This window comes from Sorex fumeus, unplaced genomic scaffold (assembly GCF_029834395.1).
Source record: "Sorex fumeus unplaced genomic scaffold, SorFum_2.1 ptg000034l, whole genome shotgun sequence".
Taxonomy (NCBI): Eukaryota; Metazoa; Chordata; class Mammalia; order Eulipotyphla; family Soricidae; genus Sorex; species Sorex fumeus.
Genome location: NW_026606091.1, coordinates 30,460,339 through 30,484,761, shown reverse-complemented (window position 1 = coordinate 30,484,761; position 24,423 = coordinate 30,460,339). Strand labels below are relative to the sequence as shown.

The following is a 24,423-nucleotide window of genomic DNA, read 5'->3' as shown; positions in this document are numbered from 1 at the left end:
GAGAAATGACAGAAGGTGCCGGGGGAGACCCACTGTGAGGGTAGGAGCCCGCCTGGGGTGGTGGGAGGAAGGACAGGCCAGGACGCCACCCACTATAATGTATCAAAATCTAGAAGAGGCTAGAGGGATTTTGGGGGTGTGGATTGGCCCTCACTGCACAGAGAGGGTACTAGTAGCGGGGAGGCTGCTGGGTCGAGGTAGGGGGAGGCCCCATCTCTTAGGCCTTTGGAGAAAGACCCCCAGGGGAATGTGCAGGGGACAGGTTACCCCATGTGCTGTTTTCCTTGGGCCTGTGTGTGAGTGTCTGGGCCCTGAATGTTGTGGTGGGATCTGGACAGCCTTCGGCCCTGTCTCATGACAGAGATGTGCATGCAAGACTAGAAGGTGCAGTGCCTGCAGCCTGGAATGCTCCTAATGGTATCAAAAGCAGCACACAGCTGCAACCCCATACCTGGATATCCCACTCACCTGGGCTCCAAGGTCGAGCACGTTCTGAGGCACCAGCCGCTCATGGACCAGCTGCAGAAGGTGCTAACCAAGCAGCAGGCCCTGCTGGAGGCCACCTTCAGGGAGCTGAGGGAAACCAAGGTGAGGGGGTGGGCAGGGGCTCAGGGAAGGAAGGCGCATCCGGCCCTAGACCTGCATACTCACCTGGTGCCTTCATCTTTAGGGAATCCTCAGTCCTGAAATCAGGAGCAACTGAGCCCCAGGCCTTGCTGGAATTCCAAGGGTACCCTGAAGAGGGTGAGAGTGTGGTGGGTCTCTAGGAGGGAGAAGTGCCTGATGGGGATCTGGAGGTGGGGCTATATGGGAGGTGGAGCCAGGCGGGACCCCTGAGATGCCTCCACCTTCCTTGCTCGGCTGAGACCCTGGAGTGCGCCATAGTCAATCCAGTGTCGAAGAACACGGAGTTGGAGGTGAACATAGTGGAGTTTGTGAGACCATGACCTCTATGGAACTCGAGGTGATGGTCACGAAGGACAGGCTGGTGGCATGTGAGAAGACTAAGGATCTGGATGACTAAGGTCTGAGACTAAGGTCTGGTGTCCAGACCTGGGGAGCGGGATGATGGATTGTGTGAAGAACCCAGAGGGACCCTCCTGTTCCTGTCTGTGAGGAACAGGAGGCTGCAGACCTCAGATCCGGATCCTGTAATGACCTGCCCCCAAATAACCAGAATCCAGCTCGTCCGCTTGAGTTCAGCTGGCAAGCTTGTTCACCATTAATCCACTTTTTCTACCCTGATGATGTACCCTGTGTTCTTCAATTCCAACTAATCTAGCCCTGATCCAGTTCTTCCCACCCTCCTCCTTCCTCCCTCCTTCGCGCTCTTCCACTTTCCCTCAGCACTAGATCCTAGGGATCAAGGGGACAGAAAGGTCCCCCAACACTAGACCGCAGGGATCAGTGGGACAAAAATGTCTCCTACCTCTAGGCACCAGGCATGTTGGGAGCAGAAATTTAAACTGGGCCACACTCCAACCTCAGTCATGATAGCTCCAAAAGCCAAACAAGGGCTTGAGGTGAGAGCTCTCCCTCCCCAGTACACAGTCCCGTTTCTCCATATGGCAGCCCTGAAGCTAATGGGGGCTGGAAACATCAGAGCAACCAGTTCTAGACACTCTTTGGGGGCTGGTTGGGCACTGATGATTTGAGGAGAAGAGAGAGGAAGGAGGCATGCTGGGTCACTCTCTGACAGTCACTGTCCTATTTCCAAGCTTGTTTCAATAAATGGATCCATCCCAGGCCGTGTGGGTATGTGTCTTGGGCGAGGTGTGTCCTGCCAGCAGTTGGCAGTTGCTTCTAGATTGTGGGTGGCCCTTTCCATGGGATTCACCATGTCTAGAGCCTGTCATCTGCATGCCCCTGAGTACGATGTTAATGACCCCAGGAGAGTACCTCTAAGATTTGGAGTGGTAACATTCAAAATATGGTGGTGGGAAGGTACGATTCTGGTGGAATTGGTGTTTGAATATTAAATGTAATAAATTATTGTAAACAACTTTATAAAAACAAAATAAAAATTTTGAAAAAAGTCAGCAAAACATCAAGCATGAAAAGAGAACAGAAAAATCAAAGATACACCAATCTAATGCTTTTTTTTTAAAAAAATAAAAAGCAATGGCGTCTAAGCTACAAAGATAGCTCACAGAATGGGAAAAATTATTTACCCAATACCTAGCTGAGAAAAGGCTAATATCCAAGTTATATAGCACATTGGTAGAACTTTACAAAAAAAATATCTCCCAACCCCATCAAACAAATGCAGAGAGGAATAATGAACAGAAACTTCCTCCAAGAAGAAATTCAAGTGCTTGAGCGATAGTACAGTGGTAGGTTGTTGCTTTGCACGTGGCTGATCTGGGTTTGATCCCCGCCATCCTACGGGCTACACCCACCTTGGAACCCCAAGTGTTCTGTGAGAACCAGAAGGCAGTGTCCTTCCTAAAGACACCCCATGCACACCCCATCCTCCCTCTCACCTAGAGGTGGAAATCACACCCAGATCCAAGACAGACCTGAGCCAACAACCCGTCAAAGACAAATTGTGTTGGCAGAAGATCAGACAGACTGTGATGCCCGTGAGGTAAGGAGGCTGCAGACACCCATCCCAGGGCACGAAGTGACCTGCCTGAAAGTGATGTGTTCCCCCCAAGAGTCAGAAATGGTTCAACAGAATTCTTACTCACCTGTAATTCCGTCTTTTACCTACCCTGTCAAAATCATATTCATTTACCCCAACCTTGTCTTTCTTCCCTCTTCCTTCCCGCCCTTCTCCTCTCCCCCTCCTCCTTCCTGCCCCCTCCCTTCTCCCCTCCTCTGCCCCTTCCCATTGAGGAATGGGGCTATGGGACTATGAGGCTCTGCGGCTACACAAAGCAATTGCAGACGTGCCCCCATGGCAGGGATGCTGCGCACTAGGAGTGGCGAGATGACCCAAACAGAACAACATTGAGACTCGTACTCTGCAAGTAAAGAAGTTACACAGTCTCCAAGGAAGCTCAGGTAGAGAAGAGGGCACCAAATCAAGGGTGCTGGGAGGATCCTCCCAGGGTGGGAGATGCATGCTGAAAGTAGACTATAGACCAAACATGACTACCACTCAGTGCCTCTATTGCAAACCACAGCACCCAAATGGGGAGAGAGAGAACAAGGGGGAATGCACTGCCAAAGAGGCAGGGTGGGAAAGGGGGTTGGGGGGGTAGGAGGGATGCTGGGACCCGTGGTGGTGCAGGATGGGTGCTGGTACAGGAATGGGTACTTGATCATTGTGTGACTGAAACCCAAGCACAAAAATTTATAAGTCTGCAATTGTACCTCATGGAGGTTCACTAATAAAAAATAATAAAAAGAAAATTCTTGGATTTAAAAAAAAGGTACACAGCCTCCAGCACATCCATATGTGCAGGAGCAAACTCAAACCATAAAATAATAACCCAATTAAAAAATAAATCCAAATAAATAAATTTCAATTTTTAATATGAACAGATACTACACTTGATCTTAGCCAAAAGGCCGAGAAGCTCCGGGGGATGGAGTGATAGCACAGTGGTAGGGCGGTCGCCTTACAAGCGGCCAACATGACCGACCCAAGTTCGATTCCTCCACCCCTCTGGGAGAGCCCGGCAAGCTACCGAGAGTGACTTGCCCGCAAGGCAGAGCCTGGCAAGCTCCCCGTGACTTATTCGATATGCCAGACACAGTAACAACAAAGTCTCCAATGGAGACGTTACTGGGCCCGCTTGAGCAAATCAACGATCAACGGGAGTGCCTTTACCTTTTACCTTTACCTTTTAATATGAAAATTAAGAGATCGTGGGGTCTCACCATGTTTTGTGCTTGTCCCTATCCTTCCCCGAGCGCATCCGCCCCTACCCAGTCTTTTCAGAGGGATTCAGGGCTTCATTCTTATGGTCTTTATCCGGATGCCACTCAGGTTGGAAACTGCTCCTGAATTGTTCGGTGGTTCTGAGCAAGAGATTTAGTCCACTGCTTCTTGCAAGTCAGAGGATGGGGTCCCATCCAATAAGCAGAAAGGCTAGGGGATTAATCTAGAGATGCAAAAGTTAGATGTGGGTTTTCACATCATATTCCCAGGGACTGTGCCATCTAGGAAATTGCTAGCCACTGGGACCCTTTGTTAGTCATCAGTGTCACTCCTGAATGGGGACCTGGAGGTAGATAGTTTGTTTACCTCTGTGGCACAGCGAGAGATCAGAGCCCCCTGCCTCAGAGACAGGTATGCCCAGACCTCTGCCAATGGCCCTACCCTGGGTCAGGGCACCTAGAGCCTGGTGCCCTTTCTCAGGCACTAAGAGGATCAAACTCTATGCCTCTGGAGCCCTACTGCTGATTTTTTAGGTTATTTGTTTTTCTTTTTTTCACTTCTAAATGCTCATTCTTCTGTCCCACTGTCACCTGTCAGCAGTCCGGCCATACTGCATGTAAGAAAGCATCAGGCCCTGACTCCTCTTTGCTCCTGCACACCTGGACCTGTTGGGACAGCCTTGGCTGAGTGACACTCTACTGGTGACAAGAAGTGTGTCCAGATTCATGTATCAGACCAGATGGCAAAGCCTCAGAAGGCAGAGCCATCCTGTTCCAGTAATTTCCAGGAATTTGGTCAGCCATGCTCCTTCCTGCTTGTCACATTCCTACTTGGATGGGAACCAGGGATCGGGGAGGCACCAGGGATCAGCCTGGTAGGGCTGTTCAGGGCAGGCACAGGCAGGTCCCGGTTTACCCCTCGGTGCCCAGTTCATAGCCCTTCCCCTCTAACTGCACCATGGGCCTGGGGCCGCCCGTTCACTCTCATGGATCTTCACACCTCACACATATCCTGCACACCCTCTCGAAGCTTCTACTGGGGCTCTGGGCTTAGTTCTCTGTGTCTTGCCTCTGGGCCCCTGGGCTCTGGAAACACCAAGTCCAGGTTTTTCTTGAGGTTTGGGGAGCTGGGAGACTGTGGGGATCAGCGGCTTGAGCCCTCTCACCCCTTGCCGGTGGTGAGAGCTGTTCTCCCATTGAATGACTGTCTTTGGAGTTTTTCCTTTTAGGATCATACAGAGTCTCACCAAGACAGATGGCACCCAAAAATTTGCTGGAAGCATCCTAGTGTATTCCATGTGTGCAGGCTCTACCCAGCTATCCCCCAAAGGGGCAGTAGCAGGTCACAGCCTAATTATGTAGGTTGTTTACAGGGTACCTCGATTCTGCCGTAACAACTTTCATCTAACATACAGTGGTGCCTAGTGCTCTCAGGTGCTCCCACAGTGGTGATTCCCGTTTCTACGCTCAGTGTTCGAGCGTTCCTGGAGCCCCTTCCATCCCTGCTCGGGTAACCTGCTCTCCCTTAGTCTCTTGCTCGGTGAGAGATTTGGGAACCCCATACGGGTCAGACAGAAGGACAGAGACATATAAATAAAGTTAAGGAAATAGGAATAGCTTACTGGGGCACTCCCGGGCGGACTCTCTGAACCTCAGGTGAGGCAATGCTACACCCGCGCCCTGGGTTAAACTCAGGGGGCTTTTAAGTTGTCTTGGTCTTTTCCTAGTCATCTCTTCGTGGGTCAATGGTAAGGAACCTGGAATGAAGCCTGGTGGCTTCCTGTCACCAAGTGGGCATTAACTCTTGTCTTCCTCACCTGGAACAAGGTGATCTCTGACTCCAGGAATGTTGCTGTCCACTCAGCCGGTTGCCATTTGGTTCTGGTCACCATTTTGTCAGAGCAAACCTCACAATTGATTCTTGTCAAATTTGGTGATTCCTGACCCATCCATCTTGTCCACGTCCTAGAGTGGGTCTCTCAGAGGTCCTGCCTAGTTTTTCGCTTCTGCCTCTTGTGGCCTCCTTGGTTCCCTCCCCTTAGGCTTGGCAGACAGAATCATTTGCGAGCCCCCCTTAGCTCACCCCGCTGCGGCTGATCCTGACAAACTAGCACCTGCAGGTTAATCTCCTGGCGATGCTTAGGGATGAGTGACTCTCTGGGATTGTTTCTCATTTCTGGCCTGACTCTGAGAGATGTCCATTCTACTGTGAGGCCCTCAGGAGTGGCCAAACCTGACCACGGCTGGGCCTGACCAGCCTCCAGCTCCCTGGCCCTTCTGGAGTTCATTCTTTCAACTGGCTCAAAGCCCCCTCCCCTCCTGACTGGTTTGAGTAGAGCAGTGTTCAGTCCTCATTGAAGAAAACACCTTTTCCTCCCTGCTGGGCACTGAGCAGGCCCAGGGCCCATTGATTGCAGAGACAACTGCAGCCAGGGAGTCAGTTTGGTTCTGGACCCTTACTGCCCATGGCATTCTGGACCTGTAAGGTGTTTTTCTACCTGGGTGGCCAGTTGAGTCAGAGACCCATTTCCTGTTCCCAATCACCACAGCCCCCATCTGGCCTCTGGGGCACACAGAGCAGTGAGGAGACCAGAATCAGTCCTGGGGATGGGGTGATGTTTTTTCACCTCTGGGCTGCTCAGGCAAAGGAGCAGAGCACAGTTAGCAGGCACATCCTCCCCCTGCCCCCCCCCCCCCCCGTCATGATCCTACCATCCAGGGTATATTCTCAATGACTCCATGCTCATCAAGGGTGAACTGTCAATCAAGATGAAACTAGCACCCTGGTCTGCACTTGCTGGTGACCTTTGTCAGGATTCCTGCCCCGCACCCCACCTCCCCACCCAGACTCTGTCTCCTTCCCCTGTCTGGTCTCTACAGGTACCTGCAGAGTTTGCATCTGCTTTGGCAGCCTCAGGCAATCCATGGTGTTAGCTCAGTGCACCAGAGAGTCGACCCTGGGGGCTCAGCACTACTCCCCATTTCTATTACTGTTAGTATTTGTGACCAAGGAGACCAGGGCTAGTCTAGGTGCTGGCAGCAGTGCCGTTGGGGCAGACCCTCAGTGCCCAAGCGTTCCTTGCCCTGCTCACACCCAGCATGCCTCCAGCTCTCCCTGCCAGAAGACCCACGGTTCTACACTTGGACACCTTTAGAAGTTGCTGATGCAAATGTTTCTGTTTCCTCACCTCTTTAAGTTAAACGTTTATAGCATTGGTGAAATTTGCTTCTCGTCAATGTTGCCTGTCATCTTGCATAAGCTCAGTAAGAGAATTACAGATTCCTTTAATCTGCCACTTCAAATTTAGTTCAATGTAAAGTCAGGCATGAAAGGTCAGATCTGTTGGCTTTTCCTGGCCCATGTCATCTGCTCCTACTCCCCAGACTCCAAACCTGGGGCCAGTTTTATTTTGTCTATCCCAGACTCAAGGGTTCCTTGACAATTCTTTTGGCCAGAGACTGTCCCATGCTGTACTCTGGACCATATCATATGTGGGACCTTAGGCCTTCCCTTGTCCAAATCAGGGTCACCTGGCACCTGTCCGAGGTCCATCCAAGGCCCTCCACGTGAAGCACATTTGAGAATGTTTGAATCAAGGACAATCACTGGGAAACTGAAGCTTTAGTAAGATGAATGTCCAGGATGAGATCACGACCCACCTGTGACTGCATCAAGCATCAAGCAGTGTCTGTGTCGGGGTCTCTTTGCCAGGAGCCCAAGAGAATACCAAGGTCATCAAGGAGAGAAAAACTAACATTTCACTGGTAGTCTGGTCTGGGAAATGATGCCCTTCTGTCTACATAGTTTCACAGTAGAAAATTCCCAACATCCTCACTGAACCACATGCCAAATACCAAAGGAAACATATGGGCTTTACCTGGAACTTGGGAGTCAACATCCTAGACCAATCAATGCCCTCAACCCCACATAAAGATTCCAGAGTCATTTTGGCGGGGACCCCACATTGTAGATGCAAGAGAGAAATAGTCACAGGCTAGGAAACAGCAGAGACCCGAGGAGGCCCGCATGGGATCCTCACACTCCGCACTGCGCTGACAGGCAGCTCCTGGGACATGGCCAGGGCAAGGCTGACTGCTCAGTGGGATACCAAGCAGGTCCCCTCTTCTGCCAACACTCTCTGGTATCCCTGTGTCTTCCTGAGTGTGGTGAGTCTAGGGCATGACACCTGCCGCTGTGAGAGCCATGGGATTCAGGGACCTTGCAAAAGGGTCTGTTCCTGGGGCAGGGGAAGGAGCACGTGGAGGGCTTCTTCCTTCTAGTCCTCACCCAACACTAGCCAACAGTTGGAAATTTGGTGCCTGAGCCCCCAGGGTCACAAGTTACTTCCCCAGGGGCTAGGAAATACATGTCATCTTGTACTTCCTGAAAGTCACGGGGCAGGTGGAAGACTTCTCTTAGGGCATAAAGGTGGCCGTGTAAGGGGAGTGCTGGACATGTGCCAGCTCTGACCTCCGGCAGCTTAGAAAATGTAGCGGCCCTTGAGCACAGTTCCTGACCTCCCAAAGAACACCAGACCCCCACTCTGTTCTTCCAAAACTGTGGTGAGCCACCCAGGAGACAAACATATAATACTATGAGTATTTTACCTGTCATGTCATGGCAAGGTTACCCAGGCCTGGCCATTGTGAAGATGAGAAACCAGGCCAGCTTAGTGTTCCCAGGTGGCCTCGGACCTTCATCTTCTGTAGGAGTGTCCTGGCAGGCAGGTGTCCCCCAAACTGAAACCTCCTATACTGGGAAGTTGCCCAGCTTTGAGCAGGACAAAGGGGGAATGAAAAATCAAGCATTCTTTTACTTGGTCAGTAGGCAACATCTCACCCCCTTTTTCCAATTATGGCACGCCAGGACCCCTGTCTTAGGTCGTCCGTCGCCCCGCCGTGGTACCCGTCATTGGGGAGAATGCTTTAGCCCCTGTCTTAGGTGTGCGCGGCGGTGACAGAAGTTGCCCGTCATTGGGTATCCTGGGCAAGGGCATCCTTCCTTAACCACGAGGAGGCACAGGGGAGGATTGATGACATTTCTGCCAAACCAGGCAGGACCCAGTGTGGCTTGACCAGAATGGAGCATGGCTCAGAAAAGAGGGGCAGAGGTAGGGTAGAGGGGTGATGGGGATCTCTTCGTTCAGTGATCGGAGGGGTTCTGTACAGGTCCGGTCTGCACTCCTCCTCCCGCATTTTCCGGTACCGGCCACGGGATCAAGTCACTGCAACAGATAAAGGAAGAGGCTTCCCAGGCCCATTAGAAATACCTTTCTGAATAGGGCTGCTCTTTGCTAGTTTCTCTCAGTTGCATAAAGTGAATTTGAGTGATTTGCCGATCAACCCTGCCAATCTGGTCTCTGACAAATGAGACAAGTCGACTCAGGATGCAGGGCCCGAATGTAAGCATCAGTAATAGTATGATCAGAGGGCCTGCTATAGTAGATATCAGGGTGGTGAACCAGGGGGATTGATTAAACCATGACTTAAACCACCCTTCCTGAGCCTCTCTCTCCTTCTTACGCCATTCCAGGTCTTCACACAGCTTAGCCATGGAATCTCGACTACCCCCGTGTGGTCGGCGTAAAAGCAGCACTCTTCTCCCAGCACTGCACACAGCCCTCCATTTTTAAGGAAGAGCAAGTCGAGCCCCCTCCTATTTTGCAAGACTACTTCCGACAGGGAGGTCAAGGAGTTTTCAAGATGGCTAATAGATTTTTCTATTCGGTCCAGGTCCTCATCAATAGCTGCTCTTAGAGAAGATAGACCAGAATGTTGGGTTACCAGAGCAGCGATGCCAGTGCCGGCACCTGCCAGGCCTATGCCAAACAGAGTGGCGATGGTTAGTGCGGATATGGGTTCCCTGCGGTTCCTACGCAGGACATCAGGGGAATTGGACCAATAGTCAAGGAGTACCTCAGCAGGGTGGTATATAATTTTTGGGACAACAATAACCATAAGACAAAATTCTTGGGAGGCATTAAATACTGAGCCTGCCAAGTGGGGCGTTAATCCTGAACATGAACAGGCCCACCAAGCTCCCATTTTTGGTGAGATCCAGGCGGAGTTACTCCATCCCTGGGACTCCGCATTCTGTGCACACAACTCCTTCTTGTTTTGAGGGACTGTACCTACACATGTCCCTTGACCGCTAATTTGGGTCATGGTTAGTCCCTGGGGGTGGGCCTTCCACTCTCCTGGGGCTCTGTAATTAACATTGTATGAGGCGTTAATACCCATAGCCTCATAAAACGGTGGCGTGGGGCTTCAGTCAGGTTTGGGGCAGTAGCATTCAGAGTCTGATATGTGGCTTCGATAAGACTCCTGAGGGGGTTAATGATTGGGCCAAAACTGGGTTTTGGGATGGATAGGCCGGCTGTAACAGGAGGTGGTGTCGTCTTAGGGCCAGCCATGGTAGTAATGGTGAGCTTAAGAGGGGGTTTTGGAGCCTCAAGTGCCTGGTTAGGGCCTAGCGGAATCTGCTGCACGGGCTCAATTTTCAAGAGGATCTGCAGGATAACCCCATGCCCTGGCCTGCTATACCACATAAGTCCCCAATTCAGGTGGTTGACCCATCGGGTCTCCGACCTTCCCTTATCAGTGAAGGAGATTTTGACCAGAAGCATTTGGGGGTGGTATTGTACAGAATATGAGCCATATCTCAGTGGCACAGCATAAGAAATATTAACCAGGTCGTGGTCAACCGACCATTTCCAATAGCCATCGTTAGAATCTACGCAAGACCAGCTGGCACAATAGTAAGATTCAGGGCCACCGCAGGTTCTCCTCCATTGGCCTGTCCGGAACCCGGGGCAGGTGAAAAAGCCATTGCCTCTCATAGAGGCTCTGGCCCCGGGCCTTTCAAAACCATCCTGAAAGGGGTAGGCGTCTTCCAGGGAAAAATATAAGTCAGGGAAGCACTGATTAAGGGGTGCTGCCAAACCAGGCAGTACCCAGTGTGGCTTGACCAGAATGGAGCATTGCTCAGAAAAGAGGGGCACCTGTGGTACTCCAAACCTCATAGTCCTCTCCACTCCTTATGACCCAGGTCTGCTTGAATGGTTGGTGTCGATTGGCATGAGTTTTGGTAGGGTCCTTCATTAATAATATAGCGAGGGTCCAGGTGACAAGCGTCATTGTGGTCATTTGGTTCCTGTGGAAAAAAAGAGAAGGAAATTCGTCTCAGGGCTAAGTACCCTTGAGGTGAGTTTCATTATTTTTCCCAGCTGTGGGGGACAAATGATCGGGGGGCTCATGTATTGGCCTGACCAGGCGTTCCGGCACCCAAATGGGTTTTTCTGTATTAGTTGGATATACACAGACTGCGCCTCTGACTCTGGCAAGGATTGCTGCCGGTGGTTGCCAGGTTCCTGAGGACAGATCCTTCCATTTCACCATTGCTTTAAGGGGAGCCGGAGTAGCAAAGTGACGTTGGGCTGCACTGCGGCCTGAATCATCGAGGAGCAAAAAATTTAAAATGAATAAGGTTGCGGATAGGAGCGCTTGTGGCCCTTGACAGCCTTGGTAGATCTCACCCTCTTTTGTTTTAGAAATGTAAGTTTTGAGATGTCAGTGCGCTCGCTCTATGATAGCCTGTCCTTGGGGGTTATAGGGAATGCCTGTTGTATGTGTAATATCCCAGGTTTCACAAAAGGAATGAAAAGCGCGGCTTGTATAGGCCGGTCCATTGTCAGTTTTAATTTGCCTGGGATTTCCCATATATGAGAAAGCAGCAGTAAGGTGATCTATAACATGTTTCGTTTTTTCCCCGGCATGCAGTGAGGCAAAAATCATGCCCGAGTGTGTGTCTATCGAGACATGGAGATAATGCCGGTTACCCAATGAGTTAGTGTGGGTCACATCCATTTGCCAAATATCATTTGCTCTCAGTCCTCTAGGATTGACTCCCAGGGATGGGGAATGTATATAAGGAGCGCAAGCGGGACAGACAGTGCTTATGGAGAGAGCCTCAGCTTTGGAACAACCCGTATGAAAACGAAGAGACTGGGCATTAAGGTGGAATTTTTTATGTAGCTGCATGGCCTTATCATATTCTAGGGATGTCATTATTAAGCGGGTAGCTTTATCTGCTCGTTCATTGCCTTCTGCAAGGGGTCCCGGGAGGCCAGAGTGTCCTCTAATATGACCCACAAAGAGGGGGTCCTTTCTGGCCCAAATCAACAGTTGCAATGTTTGTAATTGAGATAAAATTTTCAAGCCCTCACCTATGTGGGGTGCTGTTTCTAATCAGGGGAAGATATTAGCAACATACACACTATCAGTGTAAATATTGAGGGGCTCATTATGGAATGTCTGCAAGGCCAATAATACAGCAGTTACTTCTGCAAATTGCGCCGAGGTCTCAGCAAGCTGTATGGCTTGAACATCCTGCCCATCAACCACTACGGCTCGACTGCTCTTAGAGCCATCAGTAAAGAGGGTCCGTGCACCTGGAAGGGGGATGGTCTTTATGATTCGAGGGAAGATAATAGGGCAAATCCTGAAGCTTTGCAGGAGTTTATGTCTGGGATATGCCTGTGTAATTTGGCCTTTAAAGGAGCAGACAAAAAGGCACCAGGAATCATCATATTGCATCAGATTATTAATCATGTCTTTGGAATAGGGAACGACCAATATGTCCATATCCTTAGCAAAGAGTGCACACCCTATGGTTCTGGCCTTCCAGAGTAATTGAGAAACTAAGGTGGGATAGGGAATCACCGTTCGGGTGGGGGAAGCTGAGAGGTGGACCCAGTATAATGGACCAATCCGCCAGAAAACTCCAGTTGGGGCAAACTCTGAAGCAAGCACTATAAAGTGTAGTGGTAGATTGTAATCAATATGGTGTATTTGCATTTCTTCTAAGGCATGCTCTGCTTTTCTAAGAGCCAATTGTGCCTCTGGGGTCAATTGACAAGGTGAGGAGGGGTCAGAATCCCCCTTCAATAGTTCAAAAAGAGGTTTGAGCTCTCCCGTGGGCAGGGAGAAGGATGGTCGGAGCCATTGGAGTTCTCCCAAAAACTGTTGCCACTGGTGTAGAGTCTTTAAATGAGAGGTGGCAAACTGTATTTTTTGAGGCACTATTCCCACCTTGTTTATGGTGTATCCTAAATATCTGTATGGGTGGGAGAGCTGTACCTTGTCCGGGGAGATTACAAGGCCTGCTGATTCCAGGGCGACCCGGACATGATCATAGAGTTGAAGTAAAAGGTCTTTGGTGGGGCAGGCGGCTAAGATGTCATCCATATAATGAATCAAAAGTGCATTGGGGAAACGAGCCTGGACTGGCGCTAAAACCGCTGCAACATATATCTGACACATAGTGGGACTATTAGTCATGCCCTGGGGAAGGACTACCCATTGCTAGCGCTGATAGGGCTCCTGAAAATTGGGGGAAGGTAGAGAGAAGGCAAATCTTTGACAATCTTTAGGAGCTAATGGAATATTGAAAAAACAGTCTTTAAGATCTATCACTAACAATTGCCAGGACTTTGGTATAGCGGAGGGATGGGGGAGCCCTGGCTGCAGGGCCCCCATTGGATGCATGGTGGCATTGACTGCTCTGAGATCTTGCAATAATCTCCACCCGCCTGTCCTTTTCCTTATAACAAAGATTGGGGTATTCTAGGGAGATGTGGATGGGGTAATGTGCCCCTTTTCTAATTGCTCAGACACTAAGGCATGTGCGGCCTGTAATTTCTCTTTAGGTAGGGGCCACTGCTCCACCCAGACTGGATCATCTGATTTCCAGGTAATTGGGGTGGGAGGCCGCTCTACAGTGGCCCCGATTAAAAAGGGCTAGTTTCTTCCAGTTCCTCAATGGGCATTAAAGTCACGGGATTTTCCTGCCTGGAGGATGGGCAGTCACTACTGATATGGGCTAAGGTCTTAAAGGAGACTGGCGATGTCTGCGAGTGACTGGGTGATGTAACCAGAACCGCGCCAATAGCTGAGAGTATATCTCGTCCCCAAAGATTGGTGGGGAGGTCTGGGACAATATAAGGCTAGAACTGGCCCTTATGGCCCTCGGCGTCCTCCCGGGTCAATACTTGGGTGCTACGGCTGGGTCGGAATTGGCCAAGTCCTTGCAAAACGGCTGTAGCCATTGTGGCAGGCCAGTTGGCAGGCCAATATTTACTGGATATGACTGAGACATCCGCCCCAGTATCTAATAGCCCAGAGAATTCCTTTGAGTTGATTCTTAGCGCATAGCGTGGTCGGGAAGCCATATGGGCAATCCAAAATATTTGGGCTGGATTATCTGAGCAGTCTCCGTTTGTCTGACCCTGGACCGAGAACGTCGAGGTGGGGCCTTGCCACGTCGGTGGGAGGAGCAGGCGTGCAATCAGCTGTCCCTTTTCTATTGTCACAATGCCACGGGGGGAATCTGCCAAGACATGAATTTGTCCTATGTAGCTCTCTGTGATAGATCCTGGGTATATCTGCAATCCTTGCAGGAGAGCCTTTTCTGACCCTAGAATGAGGCCAGTGGTTCCGGGTGGTAGGGGGCCATAGACCCCCGTCTCCAAACTTTCAATTCCCATAGGTGGTGTCAATACCGCCGGGACAGAGGCATAAAGGTCTAGACCTGAGCTGGGAATTGAGGAGCCCCTGAGAGAGGGAGGGAAGCTATCGGGAGCGGGCTGATACTTTGACCCGTTGTCTGATAGGCCTACTGCCTGAAGGCTTGCAGGGCCCGAGGCAGGCCCCTCCCGCCGTTTCCCTGAGGCAGTGGATTGCCTAAGTTATCCGGTGGGGAGCGACACTCGGCTGCCCAGTGATTGCCTCTCCTGCATCTGGGACATAGCCCAGGTGATCCCCCCTACTTCCGCAAGGGGTTGTTGGGACATTCCTTTTTGAAATGGCCTGGCTGTCCGCATTGGTAGCAGCCTTGCTTGGGTTTTTGTGGGGAATCCCTGAAAGCCTGGAAACCTGGGAAGTTGCCCAGCTTTGAGCAGGACAAAGGGGGAATGAAAAATCAAGCATTCTTTTACTTGGTCAGTAGGCAACAGTTAAAGAAACTTTGGTACATCTACACAATGGAATACTAAGCAGCTGTTAGAAAGGATGAATTCATGAAATTTACATACAAGAGGTACTACATGGAAAGTACCATGCTAAGTGAAATGAGTCAGAAAGAGAGGGACAGACATAGAAAGACTGCATTCATCTGTAGAATATAAAGTAACAAAATAGGAGACTAACAGCCAAGAATAGTCTCGATAAGTACCAGGAGGTTTGCTCCATGGCTTGGAGGTCAGCTACACATGCTGGAGGAAAAGGCAGCTCAGATAGGGAAGGGAGCACCAAGTAAAGGGTGTTGGGAGGGTCCTGCCTGGATGGGAGAAGCATGCTGAAAGTAGACTATAGACCAAACATGAATGCCACTCAATGCCTCTTTTGCAAACCACAGCACCCAAAAGGAGAGAGAGAACAAAAGGGAATGCCCTGCCACAGAGCCAGAGTGGGATGGAGGGAATGGGGGGTGGGAGGGATACTGGGATCCGTGGTGGTGGAGAATGGACACTGGTGGAGGGATGGGTCTCGATCACTGTATAACTGAAATCCAAACATAAAAATTTGTAAGTCTATAACTGTACCTTATGGTGTTTCACTAATAAAAATTTTTAAAAAAAGGCTGGCCTGGGTGGAGAGGTGGGTGGGCGGGTGATGGGAGGGAAACTGGAAACTTTGGAGGTGGGAAATGTACACTGGTGGAGGGATGGGTGAACAATGATGACTGAAGCCTAATCATGAACAGGTTTGTAAGGGTCTATCTCACATCGATTCAATGAAAATAGAATTTAATAGGAGAATGGCTTATATTTGGATTTATAGAATTAGATGTGTAGTACATTTTCTGAGGTGAAATCCAGAGCTCAGCTGAGGCACTGGGATCTTTATAGAATTGTGGAAATGTGATGTTGGACTTGAGTTTGGAGACAGTCCATGATGAGTAGATCAGTGGTTCAAATGTGTCCTGCTTTGAGCACCATTCTACATGTCATTACTTAATCTCTTTTGTAAAAATGATTATTTCATTGACTTTAAGGGGACACTCTGTATGGGCATTTATAAATGGCAAACAAATTTCATTTGCATTAGATATGGAAGTGGGAAAATGCTGCAGGGGACCTGCAGAGGCCTCTCGGGGTACAGAGATGGGGGTGAGGGACAGGCCCAAGGGACCTTCCTGACTGGCAGTTTATGATTGACAGGTACAGGCAGTTACTGGCCTTTAAAAGTTAGGGGGAGTGGTCAACTCTTTCAGCCCACATGCTCTTTTGAACACGTCCTCCCTTCACATCTTACTGAGTAAGTTTTTTTCAAGAAAACTATCTTGCAGGATTGGAGGGGTGATCCAGAGGGAAGGGCATTTGCCTTGTGGACCAGCCAATTCAGATGTGAACCCGGGCACCCCATATGATCCCTGAAACCCCCCCAGGAGTCGTCCCTGAGTACAGAGCCAGGAGTGAGGCCTGAGCAACACTGGGTATGTCCCTCCAAAAATGTCCAAGTATAGCAAAAAGAGAGCGGGGGAGAGTTAGAGGGGTGGTTCTGATTGCAGTGGGACTCACTGGAGCATTTGGGAATTTCACACGCACCATTGTAAACTGGTATTCCTTTCAGGATGCAGTGTAGAAAAATCAACGGAAAGTTAAAATTTTTATTTTGAAAAAGATAAAAGAGGCCCGGAGATAGTAGAGCAGGAAGGGCACTTGGGTTATCTGACTTCAATCTCTGGCGTCCCATAGAGTCCCTTGAGCATGGCTGGGACTAATCCCTCCTGTGGTTCCAAAACCAAAGAAGCAAAAAAACAAGGAACTATAATATATCAAAAGCTAGAACAGGTGGTGAGGTGTCTGCTTGCATACTTCTATCATGGGCTGATTCCTGGCACCTCGTATGGATCCTTGAGCACCATTAGGGGTGATCTCTGAGCACAGGACAGGAGACAGGGTCCCCAGTCAAGGGAGGTCTCATCTCTTAGGCCCCTGGAGCAAGACCATGGGGGCCTGTGCAGGGGACAGATTGCCCAGGCGCTGCCAGCCTTGGACCTGGGAGTCGATGCTTGAACTCCACATCCCTGGACCAAGAGCAGGATGCCCTGGCTGCCTGTCCTCACTCCCAGCCTTGCGCCCACAGTTGGGACTGCAGGACAAACAGGTGAGTGTCCGCGGCAGCAATAGGACTAGGATCTCGGCCTCCCGCAGTAGGATGTGGCCTCTGACCAGTGTCGTCTTTGAGAATGAGCAGGAGGAGGAGCAGGTGCTACTGCAGAGCCACCTCCGGATCGGCTGCAAGGGGAGTGAATCAGGACAAGGTGGATATGGAGAAATGACAGAAGGTGCCAGGGGAGACCCACTGTGAGGGTAGGAGCCTGCCAGGGGTGGTGGGAGGAAGGACAAGCCAGGATGCCACCCACTATAATATATCAAATTCTAGAAGAGGCTAGAGGGGTTTTGGGGGTGTGGATTGGCCCTCACTGCACAGAGAGGGTCCTAGTAGCGGGGAGGCTGCTGGGTCGAGGTAGGGGTAGGCCCCATCTCTTAGGCCTTTGGAGAAAGACCCCCAGGGAATGTACAGGGGACAGGTTACCCCATGTGCTGTTTTCCTTGGGCCTGTGTGTGAGTGTCTGGGCCCTGAATGTTGTGGTGGGATCTGGACAGCCTTCGGCCCTGTCTCATGACAGAGATGTGCATGCAAGACCAGAAGGTGCAGTGCCTGCAGCCTGGAATTCTTCTGCTGGTATCAAAAGCAGCACACAGCTGCAACCCCACACCTGGATGTCCCACTCACCTGGACTCCAAGGTCGAGAAGGTCCTGAGGCACAAGCCGCTCATGGACCACCTGCAGCAGGTGCTAACCAAGCAGCAGGCCCTGCTGGAGGCCACCTTCAGGGAGCTGAGGGAAACCCAGGTGAGGGGGTGGGCAGGGGCTCAGGGACAGGAAGGCGCATCAGGCCCTAGACCTGCCTACTCACCTGGTGCCTTCATCTTTAGGGGATTCTCAGTCCTGAAATCAGGAGCAACGGAGCCCCAGGCCTTGCTGGAATTCCAAGGGTACCCTGAAGAGGGTGAGTGGTGCGGTGGGTCTCTAGGAGGGAGAAGTGCCTGATGGGGATCTGGAGGTGGGGCTATATGGGAGGTGGAGCCAGGCGGGACCCCTGAGATGCCTCCACCTTCCTTGCTCGGCTGAGACCCTGGAGTGCGCCATAGTCAATCCAGTGTCGAAGAACACGGAGTTGGAGGTGAACATAGTGGAGGTTTGTGAGACCATGACCTCTATGGAACTCGAGATGATGGTCATGAAGGACAGGCTGGTGCCGTGTAAGAAGACTAAGGATATGGATGACTAAGGCCTGAGACTAAGGTCTGGTGTCCAGCCTCCAGCTCTCCCTGCCAGAAGACCCACGGTTCTACAGTTGGACACCGTGACAAGTTGCTAATGCAGATGTTTCTGTTTCCTCACCTCCTTTATGTTAAACATTTACAGCAATGGTGAAATTTGCTTCTCATCAATGTGGCCTGTCATCTTGCATACGCTCAGCAAGAGAATCACAGATTCCTTTAATCTGTCACTTCAAATTGAGTTCAATGGCTCCTGTAAAGTCAGGCATTGGTCAGATCTGTTGGCTTTTCCTGGGCACATGTCATCTCCTCCTACCCCAGACCCCAATCCTGGGTCAGTTTCATTTTGCTCACCAACCCCAACGGGTCCTTGACCATTGTTTTGGTCAAAGTCTGTCCCATGCTGTGCTCTGTACCACATTACATGTGGGCCCTTAGGCCTTCCCTTGTCCAACTCAGGGTTGCCTGGCACCTGTCCCAGGTCCATCCAAAGCCCTCCACATGATGCACGTTTGGGGTTGTTAGGAATCAAGGGGGCTGGAGCCATAGCACAGCGGTAGGGCGTTTGCCTTGCACGCAGCCAACATGGCCGACCTGATTTCGATTCCTCCGCCCCTCTCGGAGAGGCCGGCCAGCTACCGAGAGTATCTCGCCCACATAGCAAAGCCTGGCAAGCTACCCGTGATGTATTCAACATGCCAAATACAGTAACAATAAGTCTCACGATGGAGACGTTACTGGGCCCGCTCGAGCAAATCGATGAACAACGGGAGGACTGTGACTGTGAGGAATCAAGGACAATCATTGGGAAACTGAAGCTTAAGTTAGTAAGATGAATGTCCAGGATGAGATCAGGACCGAACCATGACACCAGCATCGAGCAGTGTCTGTGTAGGGGTCTCAACAAACAAGACATTGCCATGAGCCAAAAGCATACCAAGGCCATAAAGGAGAGAAAAACTAGCATTTCACTGGCAGTCTGGTCTGGACCCTCATGTCCACACAGCTTCACACCCCAAAATTCCCAATGTCCTCACTGAGCCACATGTCAAAAGCCAAAGGAAACATATGGGCCTTACCTGGAACTTGGGAGTCAATATCCTAGACCTATCAATACCCTCGACTCTACATACGGAGATCAATTCCAGAGTCTGTCTGGCAGGGACCCCACACTGTAGGTGTGACAGAGAACTAGTCCCAGGCTAGGAAACAGCAGAGACCCAGTGAGGCCCGTGTGGGATCTTCATACTCCTGCCCTGTGTTGATAGGCAGCTCCTGGGACACGGCCAAAGCAAAGCTGACTGTTCAGCGGGATACCAAGCAGGTCTGCCAACACTCCCCAGAGCCCCTGTTCCTTCTTCACATAAGTGTGGTGAGTCTTAACATAAGTCGCATGACACCCGCGACTGTAAGAGCCGTGAGGGTGCAGGGACCTCAGTCCATTCCTGAGGCAGGGGAGGGGGTGCGTGAAGGGCTTCTTTCTTCCAGTCCTGACTCAACACTAGCCCACTTTTGGAAATTTTGTGCCTGAGCCTCCACAGTCACAGGAGACTGCCCATGGACAGTCATAGATGTCATCCTGCACTTCCTGAAAGACACGGTGGGAGGGGGTGCGGACTCTTCTCAGGGCAGAAAGGTGGCAGCGTGGATGATCTGTCCAGCTGCAAAAGTTTGATGGGGTTTTATATAACAGTCCACGATATTGCGCCATCCAGGCATTTGGTAGCCGCTCATGCCCACTGAAACTCATTGCTGTCACCGCTGAATGGGGAAGCTTGGGGTGAATTGTTTTCAGCCTGACCAGCAGGACAGCAGCAGCTGGAGGTCAGAGGCACAATGACCATTCACAGGCCTCAGAGAGAGATCTTTGTCCCCAGTCTGTGCCAGGAGCCCAAGTGTCTCTGTCAGGATTCCTGGAGCCTGGGGCCCTGTCTCAGGAACAAAGAGGTTCAACTCCTTCCTCTTCCCCGGAGTCCAATTTTGTTTTTTGTTTTTTTTTTTTTGGTTGTTGTTGTGGAATTAATTTTTTTTAATTTTTATTAGTGAAACACCATGAGGTACAGTTGTAGACTTACACATTTTTGTGCTTGGGTTTCAGTTATACAACGATCGAGTACCCATCCCTCCACCAGTGCCCATTCTCCACCACCACTGATCCCAGTATCCCTCCCACCCCCCATCTCCCCCATCCCACCCTGCCTCTGTGGCAGGGCATTCCCTCTTGGTCTCTCTCTCCTTTTGGGTGCTGTGGTTTGCAAAAGAGGCATTGAGTGGCAATCATGTTCTGTCTATAGTCTACTTTCAGCATGCATCTCCCATCCTGGGAGGATCCTCCCAACACCCTTTATTTGGTGCTCCCTTCTCTATCTGAGCTGCCTTTTCCCCTAACGTGTGTGGCTGGTACCTAAACCTCCTGGTACCTATCTCAGCTATTCTTGGGTGTTAGTCTCCTATTCTGTTACTTTATGTTCCCCAGATGAGTGCAATCTTTCTATGTCTGTCCCTTTCTTTCTGTGGAGTCCATTTTTGAGGCTGAATTCAGTGCTGTTTGGTTGTTGTGGGAAGAGGGGGATTTTTGGGGGGTACACTGGTGAGTCCTTATTTCTAAATGTGCTTTCTTCCAAGAGTAGGAGTAGAGACGTGCATCAGGCCCTTGGGTTTCTGCTGCCAGGACTGCATCCTCAATGCACTGCAGGACAGGACACTATAGGGCTGCCCAGGGAATCTTTCTGAGTCCATAGCCAGGACCTCCCTGAACAAGGGAGCTGAATTCTTGCACCTGGAAAGAAAACGGTCCACAGTGACCAATCTTCCCTGCCTGTCTCTAGATCTGCCCATTTCAAGGCAAACAGGGCTTGGTTCCTTCCTGGTGCAGTTTACAAACAGAAAAACACATCTTTGGGGTCCAGGCAGGTAAAGCGTTGGGCAGGAGGAGGGTAGCAGACCCAGTGAGTGGAAGGCCTGGAGAGCACATGGGGCCAGCGGTCATGGCCACACTGACCACTGCAAGAACGAGAAGGTTCTCGGTTTAGCCTCAGCTCCCAGCCCTTAGCTCTGCCCTGCCACCTGTGCCTTGCTCAAGGGGCTGCCTGTTCACTCTTCCTCCTGTGCACGCCTCACACACCTGATGCTCACACTCCCAATGCACCCTGACACCTCAAATAGTCTCCTGAGCCCTCCAAGGGAGATAGATCCCTGAGTTCAGAGGCAGGAGCAACCACTGAGCACTGCTGAGTGTGCCCCAGAAATTTAAAAAAAATTAACAGCAACAAAATAAATCATTCATTTGGAGACAACAACAACAACAACAAAATCATTCATTCTGAAGAAGAGCAACATGGAGGAAAAAAAAAGAAAGACAGTAGGGTGCCCTGAGGCCATGCTGCCAACATAGCCCCCATCTGGGGGGGGCGGTCCTTTGGAAAAAGGGTTGGTAGAGAATGTGAAGGGGAACCCTGGAAGCCTCTTCTGAGCGGGAAGGAACCCTGGGGCATGCTCTCCCCGAGACACTCCTCCTCGATACCTCCACACTGGTCACCTCTCTTCCTCTGAAGGGAGGGCTTGGTCGAGTTAGTGAATGTCAGAGCCCACTTTTTGCTTGCCAGCTGGGGTTGAGGCTCAGGAATTCTCTGAACTGAACGTCCTCCCCAGCCCTCCCAAACCCCTTCGGTGGGGTTTTTTATCCCAAGCCTGAAGGGTCCGGTGGAGAAACGTGGAGAAAAAGCAAAACTGGCAGATCTGCGACTGCGGGGGCAGGGGGGTATGGCGGGGGGGTAGGGCTGAATTCCAAGGGTAAAGCCGTTCCACCCCTCTAAGGCTGCATTTTCCAGCCTGCCGGGGAAATGGGCTGGTGAGGCCAGTGGAAGGTCCCACGTGAGCCTGTGAGCCCTATTTGGACAATGGGAGGTGGGGGGGAGGGGTTGGGGAGGGAGGCACGGAGGCTGCCCAGTGAGGGGCTGGGGGTGCTTGCTGGCCCCTCTGCGGAACAGCGCATACAATGCAGACATTGATGTGTTCCAGTGAGCTGGGCACATCCAGAGAGCCCTGGCCTCGAGAGCATGGGGCAGTGCATGAAAACTCGGAAGAAATGCAGCAGGAGCTGCAGCTGGGTGGGGTGCACCTTCCTGGGTGGGGGAGGTGCTGCTGGGGGCGGGGCCAGAGAAGAAGCAAGACAGGCCCCGCCCAGGGACAGGGGGCCATGAGGCCAGGGTCTCTGTGACACGGAGGGCCCGGAGGTCATGGGTAAGGCCAAGGGTGTAGGGAAGAGCGTCAGATGGGCTGGGGAAGGGCCCTGGGACGAGACCTGGGTCTGGCTCACCTGAACCCCTCCGAGTTTTAAATTTTTCCTTCACTGACTTCAGGGTCGGCTTTTCCCCTCCTTCACCATCGCCTCCAGCTGCAGTCTTCGTGGTCTCACACACCTCCAGCATCTCCCTCTCCACCCCAGTGTGTTTTCCCTCTTGATGGGTTGTCAGGCGGCCGCTGGGTCTCAGCCAACCGCGGAGGGTGCAGTGACCAGGGGTGGGGCCCGCCTGGCCCCGCCTCCCAGGCAGCCCCACCCCCTGACTCCCAAACCTGGTTTCTCCCTCCTAGGAACCCCAACCCTCACGGTTTTCCAGGGCTCCTGTGTGAATTCAGCAGGGCCTGAGACAGGAAGTCCCGGACCTAGGGCCCCTGTAGGTGAAGGTACTAGGGGAGGAGGCAGGGAGGCTGCGGGACTCCCTGTTCCGGTGCCCCTCTTACCCCTGGGCCTCCCCGCCCTCTCCACGGTCTGCCTCTACCTGGGCCTGCTCCGTTGACAGGTGCTGCAGCAGCTGGACCAGGAGCAGCTTCTCCTGCAGAACCGCCTGGTGCAGCTGCTCAGCCTTGGAACCCAGGTGGCGGTGGGCATGCACATCCTGTTGGATTGCAGTTGTCTACTGCATTGTATCGTCCTGGGGGCAGGACATTGGCAGTGAGGACAGGCGCGAGGACCGTCCAGATCCCAGCCAGGAGATGCAGGGCTCAGTTACTTACTCCCGGGTCCAATGCCTAGACAGCACCTGCCTAGACATGGGATCTCTCCCTGCCTCCATCCCTTATCCTACCCCATAGCCTCCCACCTCCAGGACCCCTCTCTGTGCAGTGTGGGCCAGTCCGCACCCCCACAACCCTTCAGTGGCTGGCATCCTGGCCTGTCCTACCTCCCAAGAACTCAACGCGGGCTCTTGACCTTACCAGCCCATTTCACAGGCCAGGAAAGTCACAGCCCAGAAGGCTGCAATGTCATGCCCCAAGAAGAGCCTTGTGTGGAGGGGAGCTGATGGCCAGCAGACCCCTGTACCCTCTCACAAAACTCTTGGTGTTCGGCAGCTGTTCGTGGGCTCGCAGTGAAGATGCGGGAAATATTGCCCACTGTTGCTGAGACACAGATCGAGCCTCGCCCGACTCAGGCCACCCTTCAGTCCTCAGCCTGCAGGAGGCGCTGCCCCCGGCTCCTGTCACCCCAGCTCAGTCCCCTCAGTCCCCACTCGCATCTGCAGTTCTTCTCTAAGCTCACCTTTTGTTCCTGGACCTCTTGGCCCCCAAATGGACTTGATGTTTCATAAGCAGGACCTCAGGTGGCTGAGTTGTGGGTGCCCCAGGGTCGGTGCACCTGAGAGGGAGCAGACAGTCAAGGACCCCAGACCCTCAGCCCCACCCAAACTTCATGGTCCACAGCCCCGACTCTTGGTTCCTCCTGCTCTTCTCGGGGTCAGCTCATTCCTCACCGCCCTCTGCTGCTCCGGGCCCCTTACAAAGTGGATTCTTTCCTGGTTTGGACCCATTGGAGCCCTCCTGGCAGTGCTGGAAGGGATACTAGGGACAACTAGAAACAAGCGTTCTATGTCCTGCCCCTAGAGCTCTCTGCATTTCTGTGCTCATAACATTCTGGGGAGTGGACAGCCGACCCCGATCTCTCCAGCTGCCCCACATAGGGGGACCCTGAGGTGCAGAGGGTGGGTGAGGTTCTCTCAGCTGCTGCTCCCGGCCTGTCTCTTCATATTTCCCCATGCCTCATTCACAGGGCGCTTCCCTGGATACTCTAAGCCACCCCTTTCTGCCTTGCCCCTCCCCATATCTATCAGACTTGAATCCATGATCCCATGACCCCAACCCCCAAACTCACTAACCCAAACAAGTATGAGGCTCTCCCGTGCAGCATTCTGTTTTTTTGTTTTGTTTTGTTTTTTTCTTTTTGGGTCACACCCGGTTGAGGCACAGG

The 24,423-nt window shown here is 51.8% G+C and overlaps 2 protein-coding genes and 1 pseudogene across 2 annotated transcripts in view; 2 read left to right on the top strand and 1 right to left on the bottom strand.

Moving 5' to 3' along the window:
* Positions 1 to 22,033, top strand: part of LOC130026626 (polypeptide N-acetylgalactosaminyltransferase 12-like) — a 165,668-nt gene extending 143,635 nt beyond the window's left edge. Inside the window, exon 12 of the mRNA XM_056117460.1 lies at positions 22,010 to 22,033. Coding sequence (XP_055973435.1) covers positions 22,010 to 22,033 — 24 coding nt within the window. The remainder of the gene's footprint in view (positions 1 to 22,009) is intronic.
* Positions 3,373 to 3,528, bottom strand: LOC130026790 (uncharacterized; annotated as a pseudogene).
* Positions 22,034 to 22,417: 384 nt separating the features above from the next.
* Positions 22,418 to 24,423, top strand: part of LOC130026625 (polypeptide N-acetylgalactosaminyltransferase 12-like) — a 58,106-nt gene continuing 56,100 nt past the window's right edge. The window contains exons 1-3 of the mRNA XM_056117459.1: positions 22,418 to 22,421; positions 22,773 to 22,855; positions 22,982 to 23,062. Of these exons, the coding sequence (XP_055973434.1) occupies positions 22,418 to 22,421; positions 22,773 to 22,855; positions 22,982 to 23,062 (168 nt within the window). The remainder of the gene's footprint in view (positions 22,422 to 22,772; positions 22,856 to 22,981; positions 23,063 to 24,423) is intronic.